Source organism: Nelumbo nucifera, chromosome 3, assembly GCF_055504915.1.
Source record: "Nelumbo nucifera cultivar China Antique chromosome 3, China Antique-T2T, whole genome shotgun sequence".
NCBI lineage: Eukaryota > Viridiplantae > Streptophyta > Magnoliopsida > Proteales > Nelumbonaceae > Nelumbo > Nelumbo nucifera.
In genome coordinates, this window is record NC_142651.1 from 35,047,444 (window position 1) to 35,067,933 (window position 20,490).

The following is a 20,490-nucleotide window of genomic DNA, read 5'->3' on the forward strand; positions in this document are numbered from 1 at the left end:
AGGCCGGGCTTGGGTTTAGGCTTGGTCATTTTCTATTTATAAAGAGGAAATGCTCGGCCGAGGCTTACCTATGTTTGTGTCTACTTGAAACCAATCGACCATTAGTAAAATTCAACCAACCCTGGTTGTATTAATTTGGCCAATCAACTCAAGAGGTTTAAATGTAAAAAAACAATTTTAAATTTTAAAAATTATAATAGTATTATTAAAAATAAATAAATAATTTAAATTTATAATATAAAATATTTTAGACCAAGAAATATGTGAATTTCCCACTTTCTATATTAAAATTTATATTATTTTAAATATATATATATTTATTTATTTTAAATATATACATATATATATATATATATATACATATATTTATCGCTTCGATTTTGGTTGGTTTACAAATAGATTTGGAAACTAACCCGACTTAATTGGATTTGGAAATTGCTGAACCGAAGTTGACTAGAAAATAATAGAAAACTGACTGAACTCAAGTCAAGTTAGGTCGAATTGGTCGGTTTCATCAGTTTGATGAACCATCATAGCTGAAATTAATTATTATTATTTTTATATTGCAAAAATATTAAAAATAGTATATAAAATATAAATAGTTAATAATTATTTAAAAATTAAAATATAAAACAATTATATACTATTATGTATTATGTATTTGTATCATTTAGCTTTACCTTAACAAAATATGTGCATCACACTGTCTAATAATGGGCTGCTTGCTCTTTTATTAATTTAGTATAAATATAAATAAGTCCAACCGTTCAACCGTCCGATTAAGCGGGATCTGTTCCTTACACAGCGCACCATACACCGATCTCACAGACACAACTCCGTATCGGGAATATCTCCCGTACTTGTGTGTGTTATTACTATTCAGGGGAAATCTGCCTGTGAGGTCATTGTGAGGTGTGGTCTGAATGGAGCAAATCCCATTTCAATAGGAACAACTAACAAGTCATGGGGTTTGTTTTCTAAACCCTAAACCCCTGCCAGCCAGCGTTGGCGAAAGAAGCCATCAAGCTCCAATGGCGGACGGTCAGCTCCGGAAGACATTTCCCGTAAAATCACGGTTAAGACCTACGCCAAAGAATTCCTCGTCATCTCCGGAATCCAAATACTGGAGATCATTCAAGACTCAGCAAATTTCCGGCCTCATCTCCGCCATCACCTCCATCGATTTCTCCCCGGAACCCCCACACGACTTCGCCGCTACCTATTCTGCCTCCGTAACCATCTACGATTCCCAAACCTTCGAACCCAAAGCGAAAATCTCCGATTTCACCGACGTCGCTTACTCTGCTACTTATCGTTCCGACGGGAAGCTCCTGGCTGCGGGAGGCGAGTCTGGACTCGTCCAAGTCTTCGATCTCAAGAAACGGATTCCCCTGCGTCAGCTGCGCGGCCACTCTCGCTCGGTTCGACTCGTTCGGTACGCACGACTAGATAAACTCCACCTGTTCTCAGGTGGCGACGATGCTCTCGTCAAGTACTGGGATGTCGCTTCAGAGACCGAACTAATTAACTTTCAAGGCCATAAGGACTACGTCCGATGTGGTTTTGCTTCGCCTGCTAGCTCGGACATGTTCGCGACTGGGTCGTATGATCATACAGTTCGACTTTGGGATGCCCGCGTTTCTTCTCTAAGCTCGGTTTTGCAGCTTAATCATGGAAAACCGGTCGAAGACGTTATTTTTCTTCCATCTGGTGGCTTAATTGCGACTGCTGGTGGGAATTCTGTTAAGATATGGGATGCCATTGGAGGTGGGAAGCTTGTTTATACCATGGAGAGTCACAATAAGACGGTGACTTCGCTTTGTGTCGGTAAGGTCAGAAAGAATGGTGGTGAGCAGTCTCAACAATTCAGGCTTTTGAGTGTGTCATTGGATGGGTATATGAAGGTTTTTGACTTCTCGGCATTGAAGCTCGTCCATTCAATGAGGTACCCCGCACCACTTCTGTCGATGGGGTTCTCCCCTGATTGTTCTGCCAGAGTTATTGGTACCTCCAATGGTGCCCTTTTTGTTGGGAAGAGGAAGAAAGACCCAAGTTCTGGTGATAATGATATTTCGGGAATGGATAAATTTTTGGGTTTCGGTTCATTGGAGGAGCCTGAGAGTCGGGTCTTAAAGCCTACATATTTTCGGTACTTTCAGAGAGGACAGAACGAAAAGCCCTCGGAAGGGGATTACTTGATTAAGAGACCGGCAAAGGTGAAATTGGCAGAGCACGATAAACTCTTGAAGAAGTTTAGGCACAAGGAAGCTCTAGTTTCTGCGTTAAATGGGAATAGTCCGCAGAGTGTGGTGGCGGTTATGGAGGAATTGGTGGCTAGGAAGAAGCTGCTACAATGTGTATCAAATTTGGATAGAGAGGAGCTTGAGTTGCTCCTTCGGTTTCTACAGCGGTATTCAACAATGCCAAGATACTCGGGCTTCTTGCTGGCATTGTGCAAGAAGGTTCTTCAGTTGAGGGCTGATGATATTATGACTGAGGATGTCTTGAAGGGCCATATTAGAAACCTCAAGAGCTCGGTAGAGGAGGAGATAAGAACACAGCAGTCATTGCAGGAGATACAGGGTATTATTTCTCCTTTGTTGTCGATAGCTGGAAGGAGATAAACGTGATCTCTCGTAGCTTGTTTTAAAGGTACTGTTGTTCTTATTTTATTTCCATCTGTATTTCCTTTAACTTTTTTGACTGGTATCTGTATTTGAACATCTTGTTCAGATGTTTTGCAAGATCAAGTAATTTCTTTGCTGGTTCACTAGCAAAAGGGGAAGGGAATTAAATCTATTGAAAAGTTTCAAGTTACTCACCTGATGTTTGCAGATGACATAATTTTATTCCTGGAGGCTGATTGGGAGAACATTTTACATGTCCAACCTCAAATGGATGTTAAGATGCTTTGAGTTGGTGGCTGGGCTTGGGCTTCAAGTAAATTTCTCCAAAAGCAATATAGTGGGTATAAATGTAAATGACTCTATCTTGGACAGGTACAAGGAGTTTTTAGGATGCAAAGTGGAGAGGCTTCCCATTTCCTATATGGAGATGCCTCTTGGTAGGAACCCAAGAAGCGAAAATTTTTGGGATCCGGTGGTGAGGTGTGAAAAAGGTTAGCTCAGTGATTTAAAAGGCGCGCCTAGGCACACAGGCAATGCGCATTTTAGGGTAGGTGCCTTGCCCAAGTCCTAGGCGTAGCCCATTCAAAAGGTGCACGCCTGGTGCGCCTTCACCTTAGCCCAGGCGTGCACCTTTTGAAAATTTGCTGCATTTTCCTTTTTTTTGAGTCTGGCGGCTAGGCCGGGGGCTCTGCCCTCGAACTCCCGTGCCATGCCCCTCGAGGCCAGCCCAAAACAAGTCCATGTTAGGGTCTTAAATTCTTAGTTTTCACACAAAAAATAATGATTTTATAGTTTTAACCGGAGCTTCGAGAATCCCCTATTTGGTAATGTTGTCCTTTCATTCATCCTAATAAAATATCTTCTTAAAAGCAATTAAAACTATAACATTATTATTTTTTATATGAAAACTAAGAATTTAAGACCCTAACATGGACTTGTTTGGGCTTGCTTCGAGGGGCATGGCACAAAGGTGGCTCGTAGAATTAGGAATGTAATATGTCACATTAGCTACTTGATGCAATTGAGAAAAAAAAGAGATTGTGGGTTTTAAATTCTCGTTTGATTTCATTTTTAAATTCTCGTTTGAATATGCTTTACATATTATATTTATGTATTTTAATTTTAGATAATAGGTTTTTTAAAATATTTATTTTAAAACTTAAGTTTATATTTTTATTAATATTATGTTTTATAATTTTTTGATTTTCTTTTTCTTTTTTTTGCATTTTTTTTTGAATTTTTAGCTTTTTTTTTTTTAAATTGTGCGCCTTGCCTCAAAAAGGCGCGCGCCTTGCCTTGCGCCTCAGGCGCCAAATGGCCCTTGCGCCTTTTTTGCGCCTTGCGCTTTTAAAACACTGGGTTAGCTACTTGGAAGAAAAGCTATCTCTCTAAAGGAGGAAAGCTTATGCTAATCAAGAGTTATCTTGCTAACCAGCCAATCTACATTTTTTCGGTCTTCGAATCCTGAATAAAATAAAAAATAAGCTTGTAAAGCTCCAATGGGATGGAGGTGGTGAGAAGAAAATCCATTTAGTTCATTGGGATCAGGTTTGCTAACCTAATGAAGCTGGTGGGTTGGGTATAGGGCACATTACGGAAAGGAATTTAGCCCTTCTTGTGAAATGGTTGTGGAGATACCCTCTTGAGATGGAAGCTACTTGGACAGCCATTATTAACAGCAAATATGGGAGGAATGCTAATGCTGTGGATGACAAAGTCCACTTGAACTGGGTGAAATCGACTAACCCTTGTATCTCTTTTTCCTATGACCTCTTCATTGCCTTTGTTAGGTATCAGGTGGGAAATGAAAACAAAATTAAATTTTGGATTGATCTGTGGTGGGGTGAGGATACCCTTGCTAACACTTAGAATTTTAAACCTATCCCAAACCCAAGAAGCCACGGTGTCCTTGTGTCTTCTTTCTTCACCCTTGGAAACCAATTGGAACTTAAACCTAAGAAGGCCCTTGAGAGAGGTAGAGATTATTAAAATTGTAAGCTTATTAAACTCTCTTAGTGAGGTCTACATCTCTCCTACTACCCTTAACCAGTGGATTTGGAAACTTAGTCCTACTGGCAAGTTCTCTACTATTGTTTTTTGATCAGCAGTTCTCTACTAATTCCTTCTTGAAGGCTCTAGTGTTGGATGATTAGGGTTCAATTTTTCCAATCTAGAAGGTTTGGTGTTCACATATCCCCCAAAGTTTCCTTTTTTTTTGTGTTGAAGGCATGCCTAAAGAAACTAAATACTCGTGACCTGTGTCAGAAGAAAGTACAAAGGCCAAATGTATCTCCCCTCATGTTTGTTCTCTTTGCCTCAGTAATGGTGAGATGGCTGAGCATCTTCTCCTTCACTGCCCTATAACAAGGGAGATTTAGTGTTATTTCGTCAACTCAGTTTGCCATAGGTGGGTATTTCCTGAGTAGGTTGTGGATCTTCTGTGACAATGGCAAGGCAGAGGATTAGGAAGAAGAGTAAAACTTTATTGGAGTACAATGACTCATGCAGTGTTGTGGAGAATTCAAAGGTTGAAATGTTAAATACCGGATTTCCTACATTACTTTTTTATGTAACCTTTGGGTGGTTAATTCTGGAGAATTCAAAGGTCTCTCCTTAAATGATCTTCAAAGAAATCTAGTAGAAGTCCTCTACTCTTCCCCAGGGAGTGTTATAATTCATAGACATTGTTCTAGTGAGAAGGGAGTGATGACACCAAGCTTTGATGGAACTCCCCAAGGATCTACAGGTAAAGCAGGAATTGGTGGTGTAATCCGAGGGAGAGGGGGGGGGATATCTTTTGGGCTTTCAGTGGTCCCACAGGGAGGGCTGACTCTACAAAGGCAGAGAACTTGGCTGCTCTCCAAGGGCTTTGCTTTGCTAAAATGTTAAGCCTGTTCTCTCTAACCATTGAAGGTGATTCTGCCAATATAATAAAATAGCCAAGGGGGAAGGAAGGTGGGCCTTGGAGGCTGGCACACCTGTTGGCTGAAGCTAGAGATATCTTGTACTCAACAACCGTGAAGCTGATTTGGATTCCTAGGGAACTAAACACTGTTTCTGACAGCCTAGCTAAATCTGGGGCTCATAGAGAAAATATGTTTAGTGATGTAACTTTGCATGTAATTCTGCCCCCGCCTTCTGTGTCTTTTGTACATCTTCTCATGTTTTCGAGTGAATAAATTCTCAGTTCATTTTTCTCAATATCATCAATAATGCTTCTTATATTGATCAAGAAATAACTTTTGTTTCTATTACTGATAAATTTTCAAAAACATTATGGCTATTAGTACCAAGAGCCTGTATGTATGGTTAACTTTACTATGTGGACCAGTCTTTCGTGTGACAGTTTGTCAGCTAGAGATATTGGATGGTCATTTCACTTCCTTGAATTTGGTTTCTACTTTCTCTTTGATTGCAAGTAGTGTTGGATGGCCTATGCACTTTTCTGAAAAAAGAGTAAAGTAAGATTTATAAACCTGTTAGCTTGGTTAATGTTTCCTCATAGAGAGTCTCTTCTTTTTGTATAAATAAAAGGTCATTGATGAGCTCCTTGGGCTTCTCTCATGTATAAATAAAAGGGTGATTCTTATTTGATTAATGGTTGGGTAAGTAGGGAAGACGAGTTTGGCCAAAAACAACTAGTTTCATAAAAGTGGTTAGATCTTTGGCATCCACAGTGAGTTTCTTGTTCTTTCAGAGATTATCTAATTTGTTGGTGAACATTGTTCTAGGGAAAGGGTGGGGAGTCTCAGCTATTTAGGGCCCCATCGCATGTAATTTCTACATTGTCTCACTGAGGTTCTTTTATAATTGTTGCCTTTCTTTTGATCTCTTTATGGCCAGGTTCTTTGGCCCTAAAGTGAGGAATTTGTGATGGGTAGAAGGAATGACAGCAGGCTGATAGAAGCCATTAGCGGAGAGAGAAAACAGCAAAGCCTACTTTACTAACAACAAAAGCAAAGCCTCCAAGAAGATTAGATAAAAAAAGAGAAAAAAAAAGCCTCCAAGAGGGACAAAGGGATGCTGACAGGTATCCATAGAGATGGAATGGAAACATACCTCCAAAGAAGCTTCCTCCCTTCCCAGAGGAAGAAACATACAACACAAAAGGACTATCTTGCTGTATAAGACCCAGATGTAACTCATCCCTTCTGATCCATACCTTAGTCTTTCCATCAATGAGCAAGTTAACTGACCTAATGAATCTGTCTGGGTGAGGTGTTTAGGTTAATCTGGTATGAAGCTTCAAAGAGTAGAAACACAAAGAATTGCGGGGCTGTTGAAATCTATGATACCAAGATACATGCACAGTCAGTACAGTGTCGTGTTGGGTGTTTGTAAGACAGAATATTTTGATAACAACTGAAGTAGGACTGACTACTTTGATGCCAATTGAATTAGGAGTGGTATGATCCAAAGATTAGACTAAGAGGGTAACAATGGGCTTTAGAGATGATTTTAGGACTAAACGAAAGGATTACTAGATTTATTTTGATTCTATTATATAACGGAATAGAAAACTATTGATATGTTATTTGGCCTTTACAATCTGGCTATAGTGGCAAAGCCACACCATTCTGCTTTGAATTGAAAAAATCATAAAAGGGTTGGGTCAAATTATCTTTTTTTATTAATATTAAAATTGGCATAATACGTTCACATTCTGTCCTGCAGAGAACTCGCTCAGCCAACTTCAGACTTAAATTGATTACAATTATGAATATCAAAAATATATTTACATTGTACTAAATTTTTGAGTTTCAATGTTGACCTTAGTTCATACACAAGATAAAATGAGATGGATCTTTAAACTCAGGAGCAACAAGCAGCCATTCCATGGTTAAATGCCCAATATCAGCCACAATTCTCCTTGTATCTATGTTCTTTGCTTTGAAGATTCTTCTATTTCTTGCTCTCCATATATTGCAACATGCAAATGGAATTGAATTCTAGAAAATTTTTGCCTTGCTACCTGATTTTGTATGCCACTTGGAAAGAAAAGTACAAAAGAGAAGCCAGAATTTTGAGGGTGCCAAGTCAAAGAGGCAGCACCCAATCTATTACTATTTACAGGGCTATCATAAAGAGATGTAAAAAGACACATATACCCCTATGCCTAGTAGTATAAGAAATAAGATTATTTTTAACACTCCCTCTCACTTTGGGTTGTATATGCCATGTATGGTATACCCAATTGGATCATGATCCGATCCAATTCTATTTGGTCAAATTTGGATCACCCCTATTTGGATCTTCGGATCGGATAATAGGATCCGATCATAAATCGGATTTGGATTCAGATCACCCCTTTCCGATCCAAGAAGATCTGATCTTATATATGTTATATATTATTTATTTATTTATATATGTAATACATGTATATATATGTTATTTATTTATAAATATATTGTTTATATTGTATTTTTATATTATTCTTTTTTTATAAAAACATGTATATATATGATGAAAATAATTAAAAAATACTTGTATTTTTTGTTTTTTCTTTATTTTAATTGGTATATTTTATTTTTCTTTTAATAATTTATTAATTTTTAAAGAAAACAAGTCGGATTGGATCAGATCCAAAGATCTAACTTACTGATAGGATTCAAATTCAGATTGAGGCCTATCAGATCCAATCGGATCGGAAGGATCTGCCATGAACAATGTCTGATCGGATTCAGATATACCCTGATTTGAATCCGATCTGGTGCATTTGCATCCCTATACCCAACTTGTTACAAAGGTCATTATGGTGTAGGGAGGACACATTCTTTGTCGATACATCAACAAGTTGCTCATTTGGCCTATTAAAAGGAAGACATATTTCATCCTTTTCAACTCTTCTCTTGGATAAAATGGTCGCCAACTTCAATGTGCTTAGTTTTATCATATTGAAAAAGATTGTAGGCAAAGTTTATTGCAACCTTATTGTCACAATATAATTACATTGTGCTGTCCCTAGGAAACCCCAATTCAATAAGAATATTCTTTATCCATAGAAGCTCAGCCACAGTAGGTGCCATAGCATGGTACTTTACTTCAACACTAGATCTTGGTAGAGCAACTTGTTTTTTTATTTTTCCATGTTACTAGGTTTTTCCCCCGCAAAGGTACAATGCCAGGTATTGGATTTTTTGTCATCAATGAAGCTAGTCCACTTTGCATCATTGTAGGGTTCAATAATGGAGGTGACCATGTTTAGAAAAGAGAATTATGACAGTGTAATATGAAAAGTGCTACCAAGGCCAACTTCAGATCATTGCCCCATTTTGTTGTCAAAGGATGATTAGTAGAGAGGCCCAACCCCATTCAAATTTGAAAAATATGTAGATCTCCAACTGCACTTTCAAACCAACTGACTTCTTGGTGTGAAAGGCCCTAGTGGTGGGTGGGATTTAAATTTATGCAAAAGCTGAAGAGATTAAAAGGGAACTGAAAAGTTGTAACATCCAGAAGAATTGAAGATAGCAAAGTTCAAATTTTAGAAGAAATCGGGGCAATTGACAAAAAGGAGCTTGTTGAAGGAGCCATTGTTTTGAAGGGAGATAGAGAAAGGAGATGTAATCTAAGATTGGAGTTAGAGTCAATAAGTCAAAAGGAAGAGATAGCTGTGATAAAAAAATCTAGGTGTAGATGGCTTAAGGAGAGTGATGGTCAGTTGGCAAATGGGAAGGCAAAAGAACAATATTTAGCTTTAGGCTAATACAAATATGGATCGTATTAGACCTGGCAAAAAGTTGACCCAACCCATGAACCCGACCCAACCCAACCCGAAAGAATAGGGTTAGGGTCTCATGTTTAGCTACCCGAATGTGAGAATGACCTGACCCGGAAAAAACTGGGTTGGGTTATGGGTCAACCCGTTGACCTGATTGTCATGTCTAATTGGGATTATTTATGCATTGTTAGAAATTTCCACTCTTTAATTTTTTCTATTTAGTCTTTACTCTTTAAATTGTTAAATTCTCAATTTTGTTATTTTATATTTGGAATTTTAAGGTTAATTCTTTTAATTTTGGCATTTTTCATGTAGTTTTTCTTTAATTTTTAAATTTATGTTATTTTTGGATGACCCGAATTGACCCATGGGTCAACCCTAACCTGAACATTTAGGGTTAGGGTCTAGCATTTGACAACCCAACCCAAAATCCAACCCTACCTGAAATCAACACGAAGGGTCTTGGCCCAACCCGAACCCGACCCATCCAACCCAATTGCCAAGTCTAGATCGTATACAAGGTTTTGCACTGTACATATTTGTATTTGCGCTTTGCTTAAATGGAGCATTAGTTAATGAAGGTAGATAAATTCTTGATCAAGATGAATTGGGAAGTTCTTTTATTACATTTAAAAGAAGTTTGTTAGCACTCAATGTGAGAAGGCAACCTATTGGTAGAGGGTTTGGTTTGGACTCGGAGGAGAGGAGGCTAGAAGAGTCTTTCATTAAAGGGGGGGGGGTAAAAAGAGCAATGGTGGGGATGCGTGGTGATAAAGCACTCAATCTAGATGGATTTACTTTGGCTTTCTTCATGGAGGTCTGGGAGATTATCAAATCAACTATAATGAAGGTTTTTGAAATGAGTTGTTTTTTTCCTTAAATTTTTTTTGAAAGGGGTAAATTAGGGAAGGGAATGATTGCAACCTTTTATTATCTTTGATACCAAAATGCCCTAGCCCAACTTCCCTTGCTGAATTTAGGCTAATCAGTATCACAACTAGTGTCTACAAAATAATCACTAAGGTACTCACAACCAACAAAGTGGTTGAGGATACAAGGAGGTTTGGCAAAAAAGGCGTTGTTTACAAATTAGACTTAGAGGAAGACTACAAGATGCTGATTGAGAGTGCTTTGGTTCAACAATTTCCCAACTCGACCAAGTTGGATCAGTTTTGCTTTGACCATTTGTAAATTGACCAAAATTGAATGACCCGACCATAGATATATATTAATATTTTATATTTTAAATATAATTTTTAATACGAAAAAGTGAAAAATTCCTATATTTCTTAGTCTAAAATATTTTATATCATAAATTTGATTTTTAAATTTATTTTTTAATAATGCCACCGTATTTTTTAAAATTTAAACTTAATTTTTAAATTTATTTTTTTAAGTTTAAATCTTTTGAACTAACTAACCAAACCGAAAATTGATCCAAACCGGTACACATGGTCAATCGGTTTCGGGTGGCCAACTCCCCAACTTGACCAGGTCGAACCAACCCGTGAACACTCTTATTTCTACTCCCTTTTTGAAGCTCCTATGAGGATCATTGGCAGAATTGAAAGGATAATCAAAGATTTTCTCTGGGATTTGGATGATAAGAGAAAAGATCACTTGCCAAACTGGAAAAGTGTCTCAAAATGCAAGGAGCTAGGTTGGTTGGGTATAGGAAAATTCAAGGCGGAAAATATTGCCTTGTTAGTAAAGTGCTCGAGGAGAGTGATGCTTTGTGGCATTCGGTGATCAGAAGTATCTATGGCATGGATCCTAATCGTTGGGACTCTGGGCTGCCCAGGAATCTACCCCTAAGGTGTCCTTGGAAAACTATATTGACCATATTGCCTACTTTTCTCAATTTATCCAATATGATCCACAAGTGGGGAATAGGAGTCACTACAAGAAAAATGACTTTTAGCGGCAGTCAAAACTGCCGCTAAATAATGAACCGACTACCGCTATAAGTCTGACATGTGAATTACAAAAATAAAAAAGACATCAATTACAAATAAAATTTAAAAACCCATTCTCCATTCAAAACATTTGAATCACAAATACATCTTAATTTCAATTTGATAGATTCTTTATTACAAAATTCATCATCCATTGTCAAAATTCAAAACTAACAATGTTAGACTCAAAATGTATGATAAACATTGGATAGACCATCCATTTTCAGTAATTTTCCTTTTTCCTCTTTTCCTCTTTTTCTCCTGACTTGAGCATATTTTCCATGGGACAGCCTTATATGCAGCAGAGGCAGACTGAATTCGTAACTGGGCTGAAAGCTGTGCTCGGTTCTCTTTCATCGATGTAATGGAGATGTACATGGAGAACACTTGGGTTTCTGTCTTTTCACTTTCAGTCATTTGCGCATTCATAATTCTTTCAAGTACAGGTACTAACACTTCCTGACACATGAGATTTCACCAACAATTGCAACTGGAAACACCAAACTTGTCTGTTCAGTTAAGTTCAGAATAAGTTGGAAGAGAAGAACATTTGATTTATTTAAGAAGGAACAAACTAAGTTCTCATTTTTATCATCAATTGCACCTACTTATACACCATCTGAACCTTGAGCCATTGGAGTAGTTTCCTTTTGACACACATGCAAAACCATCAGGTGATACAGTAACTTTATTTGAATCTGCTTTGTGCTTTCCATTCCTTCATCAGTGTAGCTTTATGGATCATCTAATCTATTAATACCATGAACCCATGCCATTGGGATGGTTTGAATTTTCTTTACCCTTAAACCTTGGGGGTGTGGAGTCATTAACTGTACAATGACATGTCATGTTTAGATCACTCAATACAAGCTAGATTGACTTGGAAAAGTATAAATGCATGCAGGCAATGCAGAAGGTGCAAAATTAACTGTGCGGCTTGCTCCACTGATTAGAACCAAGTTGACCTACTTTTTTATGGGTCCTACCTTGTCTATAGTGAATGGTGAAAGTATTTTGTACCTTTGCTGTTGCTTTCTAGCATTCCTCTTACGGAAGTCCTTGTGTTTCTGAAATGAAATTATTTTTTTTCTAGAGAGATTTTCTAGATAAATGGTATTTTCTTCAGGAAAGTTTTTTACTTGTAAGGTTGCCATTACATAGGCATAGTACAACTAACTCCTTGGATTGTATCATTGTTGGGGAGTTCATTCAACCCTGCTAACAAATTTGTAGGGCAGAAAAATCTTTCTTCAAGAAATTTTGGTATATTAGTTATTTTCTATGTTTTTTAAAGTTTCTACATGAACCATTTTTTGTCATTTCTTTCTTTTTTTGGGATCTTAATATCCATAAATTTCTATGAGCAACCGTGTTTGTGATTATCCTTGAAGTGAAAAACTAAATTGTTAGTTTAGTTATGTCGAGTCAATATTTGTATGGAACATGGTCTAGTTACGTATGTCATGGAGAAGGAACCATTTCTTAGACATGAGAGAAGGAGGAAAAGGGATGCTGGTTGGCATACCATTAATAACTTATCTCATTGCTTATTTAATTTGTCTTCACACCACAAGAAAAATGACTTTTAGCGGCAGTCAAATGTCCTTGTCCCTTATGCCCATTATCTTTTTTATTTTTTATCAATAATGCCGTTCATTATCAGAGATGTATTTCTTCTAGGGTGGATAATTCAGCTGATGAGCAAGGGGTGGAATTGTTTGGTAACTCTTATTCCGGATGCAAAGATTATATAGCTGAATGGCTTGTACATCTTGAGGGATGGACTCACATCTTTTGGCTGATGTCCATCTGTTTTTGGCTACACAAACATGGGAGTGAGGGTGAAGGCTGGATTCAATCCCAAGTCAGTGGGTACCAATATCCATTGACTTCACCAGCTGGCATCAGTTTATATCTATTGGTTTTATGCTTCCTGTTTTCCCATTAATATAACTGTGTTTACTTAAGTTTCTATATGGCTATTATTAGCATGCTCTCAGATGTACGACATTGCACAATGATTGGACAATGCCTTTATAGAGAACATGTGGTTGTGAACAGAAAGACAAAAGGCTGAAAGGGGATGAATATGAAGCCATATTTAATTGCCATTAACCCATTAAAACAGAGCTATACATTGGGAGAAAATTGGGATCAACCATCTTAAGTACATGAATAATGCATACATGATAAGTATGGTAATGAATAGTGGTAAGCAGATAACTAATCTGTGTATGAAAAGTTGGTAGATTTTCCATACACCTGGCATCACAATCACACATTCCTCTTTGGCCAGCTTGTAGCAGAAGTCTATCATCATTTATGTCTTCTAGAAGTGATGATTCAGTTTCACCTGCGTTGCAGAGTATAAATAAGAAAGTTTACAATGTATTTTAAAAGAACACAGCCCAGGTATCTCTATGTCTTCACCATTAGAAACATGGAACCCTCTGGTTTTTGGGGTCAAGTAATGCAATCAATCTTCTTTATTTTCTCGTAACAAATATCTGAAGATTGCCTCAATATATATTTATGATCTTCCTAAAGAAATCCTTATTAGTCTTTTCAAGGATTTGAGGAAATGTACCCTGATGCATCAAGCATTTCATTAAACAACATTAAAGAAAGACAAGAATGTCTGCATTCCATGCTAAATATGTGAACTAAATTTACCAAATTTGAGCTTAAATTTGGATATTTTACCCATGCAAGGAACCATGACTACAGCAGTTGTTCAAAGTAATTCTTCCCGAAGTCATGATAGATATGAAAGTGGTATTGTTAAGGAACATGCTTGATGCAACAAACATTGATCTTAAGAACATTTTTTTTTTATATGTATTGATCTTAAGATGATTTAACCACTAATAAATACTGTTGTACTTTGTACACTGATTATTAAGAAGAAATTGTCATAGGAAAACAAATTTACTAAAAGGGAAATATACATACATATATGTATGTCTGTACTAATTGTTGGGGAGGGGTTCTTAGGTTTTCAAAAAGATCAATAAATTTCTGTTAGAGCCCCCATAGAAAATCTAAATTGTATCTGTAATTGCCCACTCTCAATCCCCTTAATTATTAGGAATTGTAGTTCCCACATTTTAATTATCAAAGAAGTTATCATATTTTAGAAACCTGGAAACATGGGGCACAATCTAGAGAATATATTTAACAGATTTTCAGTCTTAATTACCAGAGAGAAAATGTTCATTTCTAACATATATTATGGTCCACTTATCTTCATGTGATTGCAACTTATCATAATATAAGAAGTCGCATTTCTAGTACAACATCTTTTGCATTGTTTCTTTCTTCAAATTGTTTTTCTTAGTCATTAACAATTTTGGTTAATAATAAAATTCATTTAATAATACATTTTATGCCACTGTAAAGCATTATTCCCTCTCTGACTCTCTCATACTCAAATGCTCAGACCTCTTTTTTTCTCCCCTTAAAATGAAGAAAAAAAACAGATTTTCCTTCTCTCTCAATTTTGAGCTTTCCAATCTAGTTAGTGCATCAAGATCCCTCATTCTCCTTTTGTATGTCAGGTTTTTTTTTTTTTTTATTAGAAAATGTATGGCATCATTTTATTAATTGGTGTTCTGACAGACTTCATCTAGCTGTGAGGATTTGTCATTAAAGACCCATCTTTTTATTTTTTATTTTTTTGAGAGAGGTAACTGGAATATTAATAAGAAAGCAGAAATGTACATTAGAGAATGTACACTGCAAAAGGATAACAAAAGGCTCATGCAAGAAAAACTTCTCTTCAAAATCCAGTGTCAAAGTCTAAATGCAAGAAAAAGCATCCAGACCTACAGAAAAAAATATATAAACAAGCTACAAAACATTCACTTGAATGATAAGAGGTAACATTCTTAAACTGCAAATAGTTCTCTTTTGGTTTCGGATTTGTGGGGTCCTTTGGTGCTTGGCAGTTAAGTCTGGAAACTAATTAGGCCTTTTCACATGTCTATTCCCTAGGCTTTCCTTTGTGACGAAGAAACATGGCACCAAACAACTGTGAATGGTTTAAAGGCGAGACAATTGATCATTCAAAACCCAAGAAGTGAACTACGGGCATGAGTAATAAACGAATTAATATCAAACATATTTTCAACAAAAAGAAATATCTATGGGGGTTTCCTGTAGCCATGGTTTGTAAAACCAACCCGGTGACTGAACCGGTCAGGGTTCAGTTATTGTGTCAGATGGTCCGATCGTTCGAATCAAATGCTCGGCCCGTTCTGATAAAAATAAAAAAATTCAAAAAAATAAAAATGGTCAAAACCGTTTGAACGGTTAATCACCCGGTTCAGCGGTTTGTTGGAGGGAAAATCGGTTTTTTGGGGAAAATAGAATCAGTCATCTGACCGATTTTCGTTTTTTTTTGGTTCGACCATTCGGTTCGGTTTTGAAAACCATGCCTGTAGGGCACAGCTGCAGCTTTGTTGTTACTTAGAAACTGACCAAAAAAAACAATAACAGGTACAAGAAACAGTTATTTTCCTGAATGCTGATCTGGATGTCCACCTAAAGAAGAAGAAATAACCGACTGAACTCAAATCCAATCTTGAATTTCAGTCACTGAGGCAGTCGAGTAAATGACGGAAAGAAGCCAATCCTTAAAAAAAAAAGATGAATTACAAAGTCCACTTGTACTATGGGGTATGTGATAAAGACCCCTGTATTATGATACATGCCATACTACTTTGTAATAACTACTTAGAAAACACTGTTCATCTTCTCCGACGTTACGGCTTACGATACACGTACAGCAGCGGCGACGAACTTTCAAAATCCTCCCTCTCTCTCTTCTTCTCCTTCCCCCTTTTTTTTCCGATTTCATCTGTTTTTTTGTTCCTTGGAGATGAAGAGAGAGAGAGAGTAAACTAATAATCCATGGCCCGTTTCAATCTTCTGTAGAGAGAGATACCGCGCTGCTGTTCTTGATTGTGCTATCGGAAGAAGCCGTAGCTAAGCGCTTGCCATAATAATCCATGGCCACATCGTGAACGGTATCTTGGTGATCCGCTTCAATCTTTTGTGAAGGCATCTTGCTCAGAGAGAATTGAATCGCTAGCAACCTTCAAATCCCCAATATCTTTCTTAAAATACAAATCCACGATATAGTTCGCATTTTCCGTGACGAAGGGCTCGACGTTTTCCCCACATGTCCTGAGCTTGGCGACACAACCGGCGTACTCAAATAACCTCTGCAATCGGTAAGCTGTGAATTTCCAGCAAAAGGGAACAATCTCAACCGGCATGGCAAGACCGCTACCTCCCAAATGATCAACTAGCTTCGATTCATCGACGATAACAACGAACTTCCAGCATGCGCCTTCGACCATCTTCTCTCCGAGCAAATACCCACCTTTGCCCTTAACGAGATTGAGATAGGGATCCGCCTCGTCGGCATCGTCAATCGCAAGATCAAGCACCGGATGCTTATCCAGGTCGAAGAGAGGTATTCCCAACGAAAGCGCCTGTTCATGCGTTTGCTTCGAAGTGGGTATCCCCACAATGTTCTTGAGCTTCCCCTGTTGCAGAAGCTCGCCTATCCGGTTCACGGCAAACCAAGCTGTCGAACCCAAGAGCCTCGAGACTCCAACATCTTAAGTAATAAAGGAGAAACCGAAAAGCCAAAAGGAGAAAAAAGAGAAATATGTTACCGCTAAACGCCAAGCCATAGCAAGCAACGATGCAACTTTGAATAACAGTATTCTCTTGTCGAGTAAAGGGAGCAATGGAGAACCCTAATTTGGAGAGAAAACCGGTCCAGGACTTGACAAAGAAGAAATCCAGCAACCCAGCAACGACATTGAGGGAAGGTATTATACCAACTGTTAGGTTGAGTTTATGCATGATGATACAGAACAGAGTCCCTAGGAACATGCTTACTACAAGCCCTCTGATCGTGATCTGATCTTTCCATGGGGCGAAGGAGATAGAGAAATAAGCACAGATAAATGGAAGGAAGAGATTGAAGCTTGAAACCCTAGATCTCATGAAAAAAGATGACAATATGAAATGAAAACAGAGAAGAAAAACACTACCTCCCAAACCGACCACCGATGGGCTCAGCGACAAGTACCAACTTCGTTGATGAGAATCACGCGAAAGGCCGCGCTCTATCAACTATCACGATGAACTATCCCCGTACTTCGGAAGTCCGCCGCCGCTGCACCAGCTACCGTGCTTTTGTTTGTGTATGTGAAGTCGGAGAAGATGAAAGTAGTTATTATAAGGCTAGTATAATTAAAAAATATTACAACGGTAGAATTTAAACAAAGTACAGGGGTCTGTATAATTTACCCTAAAAAAAATCTAGGTGCCAATTTTCAAGAGCCAAGCAATCCAAGAAACCTTCAACGTAGGCTCCAACCAAGAAAACAAAAAAAGGAAAAAATAAAAGGATGCGAGATTCTCTGAAGAGAAGAAACTCCAGATGCATGGAAGTAAGGATACAGAGTTCTGGAATGCTTATCTCTTGATTTGATGGGTAAAGGGTTGGAAATGCAGATAGATGGATTGAACGGTGTGCAGGTCTTCGGATCTTGCTGTTTATGAAGCTCTTCACTTGAATTTGAATCCTTCCGAGGATTTCCCATTCTTCCCGGCTCGGGGGGAAACAAAGTGCCTACCACTATTTGTCCACTTCTTTGGCAACGGTTGATGCTGTTCGTTGGAAATTTGAAACAAACTCCACTGGTCGTGGACAGTAGAAAAGTGAGAAAGAGAGATAGAGAGGGAGAGATAAATATTACTTATTCACGCTGGCTGGTGTCATCGGATGTCGTCCGGTTGGAGAGGTTGACTGTGAGAGAGAGAGAGAGAGAGTGCATCAGAGAGAAAGTTGGCAGGAAGACATTGGAAAAATAGCTCAAATTCGTGCATTATATATTAGCGGCAGCCGTTATAATCTATAGCGGCAGTTTTAAATGACTGTCACTATAAAATATTATTTCTTGTAGCAACCGGGCTTTAGCCCCCTTCTAAACTGCTATTATAGCGGCAGCCGTTATATATATATATATATTTTTTTTTTTTCTGTGGCTTTATAATATTTTTTATCATAAAATCAAACCATCTCTCCCACATGATTTCTGTTGACCATCTCTTGGAACTTAGGTTTTAAGAGAGAAATGGACGATTGATTCAGTGAACCTCATTTCTTATCTGAAAAGCGTCTTCTTTCCTTTCTCTAGTTCAAATGAGAGGGTTTGGATGTCAAACTCCTTAGGTATTTTCTCAGTTTCCTTCTTTTGCTTAAAGTCCTTGATTCTTATACCAACCTCCCCCCCACCCACACAGTTTCCTTGGAAATCTCCGTGGGTTGGTCCTTCCCCTTGAAAGGTAAGTTCTTTTGTTGGGAGGCCTCTCTTCATATCATTTAACACATGATGGCTTCAAATGAAGAGGAAACATTGTTGCTTTGTCACCCCCTCATGCATGTTCTGTATTAAGAGTGAAACTGCTATTTAGGTGGGAACATCACCCTAAGCTATTTAGGTGGAATTGCTTCCTGCAACTCTTTGACAGTGGAATTGAAGTCTCTAATTCAAGGTCTTAATCTGCTAACTACACAGAATTGGTGGGGTGTGCTAATAGAAGGGGGCTGCCAGGTGGTTATTTCATGGCTAATTTCTGAAGAGGTCCCTCCCTGGAGATACGGATTTTTGGTTAGGGAAGCCTCCTTTCTGGGTAGAAGGCTGACTGCTCGTTGAAGTGTATTCCCAGATCTGCCAATTCCCTAGCCGATAGGTTGGCCAGAGCCTGGGGTTACTAGACAAGGGTGTGATTGGGGGATGCCAGGTCCAGGGGCCTTTCTGTGATGGGGTTGCTTTTCTTATTCTGTTTCCTCCTTCTACTGTCCCTACTGCTGCTTATTTTGGCAGTTCAGGTTTTTCTTCTCATCATTATTAAAATTCTATTCATCTATTGACCATATATAAAAAGGAGAATGGCAAACAGGAGGAATGGTCGAATAGTCTGATTTTCCATTTCCGATATTCCCCTATTTTTTGAGTTTTTTTTTTTTTTTTCGTTTTCCATCCAAAGAATTAGCAATCATAAATCAATGGGACCCACAAAAGGGATGTTTTGGTTTCGTTCATTCCCCTTTTCAAGTTTTTACAACGGATCCGGACAATGAACCGGTTAGGGGTTTGGTTCCCAGGTCAAATGGTCCAATCGTTCGAATCAAATGGATGGCCCATTCTGACAAAAAAAAAAAAACCAGTCAAACCAGTGAGCAGTTTGACCGCCCAGGTCAGCGGTTTGCTGACCACATCAACGGTTTTGGGGTAAAAACTCGGTTTTCCGGTCTGACCGTTCGGTCCGGTCTGTTTTGAAAACCATGCCCCCCCTTAATTTTGAATTTTTATTAATGAATTTGTAAACTACTAATTATAATAAAATTATTAGGCGCTTTCAAAGGACATGTTTAACTCATACCTCATTGTGTAGCCAGAGGCTAAGAGCCCGATGTTTAATGTTTGAGAAATTTCCACCTTTGTTATGGTGGTGAAATGGGAGGAATGGTGATGTGGCCAAAGGCTAAGAGCTCAATGATGTGGCAAAATGAAGGGCCTGAGTAGGGTGAAGGTAAACCTGTACTAAACTGGGTTTGTGCTATTTGTTTTTCATAACTAAAGTAAATTAATAATTTTTACTTTTATTAAGTTTCATTTTTTAATAAATTGTTATTGATGCAAAATTTAAGTTATGATATTATGCTAAGTTTATTATTGTTTAAAAATTTTAATAATGTTAGATCTTTTTATTACAAATTAAGTATAATATTAATGTAATTAAATTTAACAATTATTATTGTTAAGAGATCGACTTGAGTTAGTGCAAGGCTTGTACTTCGAACACCGTTCAAACAGCCTTTGCAGCCTTGCATCGGAAACATCTCCATACTTCTATGCTTTATTTCATGGGGAGATGTTCCCAATGCAAGACTATAATGGTTGTTGGAAGGGGCTTTGCACTGATTGAATCTGATTTCTATTGTTAAATTTTAAAACAATAACTGATTTTGAAATTTCTATTGTGTTAATCATTTTTAAATTGAAATAAATTTTATTACTTTATAATTATAAAGTTATTATAACTGATTATTAAATTTTATAATGACAACATGGAAATATTAAAAACAATAACTAACATT

General features: G+C 37.7%; 1 protein-coding gene and 1 pseudogene across 8 annotated transcripts; one reads left to right on the forward strand and one right to left on the reverse strand.

Moving 5' to 3' along the window:
- The first annotated feature begins 901 nt into the window (after positions 1-901).
- LOC104592751 (protein SLOW WALKER 1 pseudogene) lies at positions 902-13,362 on the forward strand (annotated as a pseudogene). 5 transcript variants are annotated; one of them, XR_016084295.1, is made up of 3 exons: positions 902-2,652; positions 11,594-11,749; positions 12,967-13,362. The product of XR_016084295.1 is annotated as a protein SLOW WALKER 1 pseudogene, transcript variant X4 (transcript). The 5 variants fall into 5 exon arrangements; XR_734448.3 differs by having other exon boundaries at positions 12,984-13,362; XR_734449.3 differs by lacking the exon at positions 12,967-13,362 and adding an exon at positions 12,208-12,582.
- A 2,554-nt stretch (positions 13,363-15,916) lies between these two features.
- On the reverse strand, positions 15,917-18,192 carry LOC104595031 (putative ribose-5-phosphate isomerase 2). Of its 3 annotated transcripts, none has more exons than XM_088901691.1 (3): positions 17,631-18,192; positions 16,988-17,513; positions 15,917-16,896 (listed from the first exon to the last, which is right to left on the reverse strand). In XM_088901691.1, the coding sequence occupies exons 2-3, from the start codon at positions 17,322-17,324 to the stop codon at positions 16,349-16,351; spliced, it is 885 nt and encodes a 294-aa protein (XP_088757817.1). In that variant the 5' UTR covers positions 17,325-17,513; positions 17,631-18,192; the 3' UTR covers positions 15,917-16,348. The 3 variants fall into 3 exon arrangements, 2 of the variants coding, with proteins under 2 accessions (XP_088757817.1, XP_088757818.1); XM_088901692.1 differs by lacking the exon at positions 17,631-18,192 and having other exon boundaries at positions 16,988-17,237; positions 17,372-17,606; XR_016084297.1 differs by lacking the exon at positions 17,631-18,192 and having other exon boundaries at positions 15,917-16,929; positions 17,372-17,624.
- Positions 18,193-20,490: the final 2,298 nt, after the last annotated feature.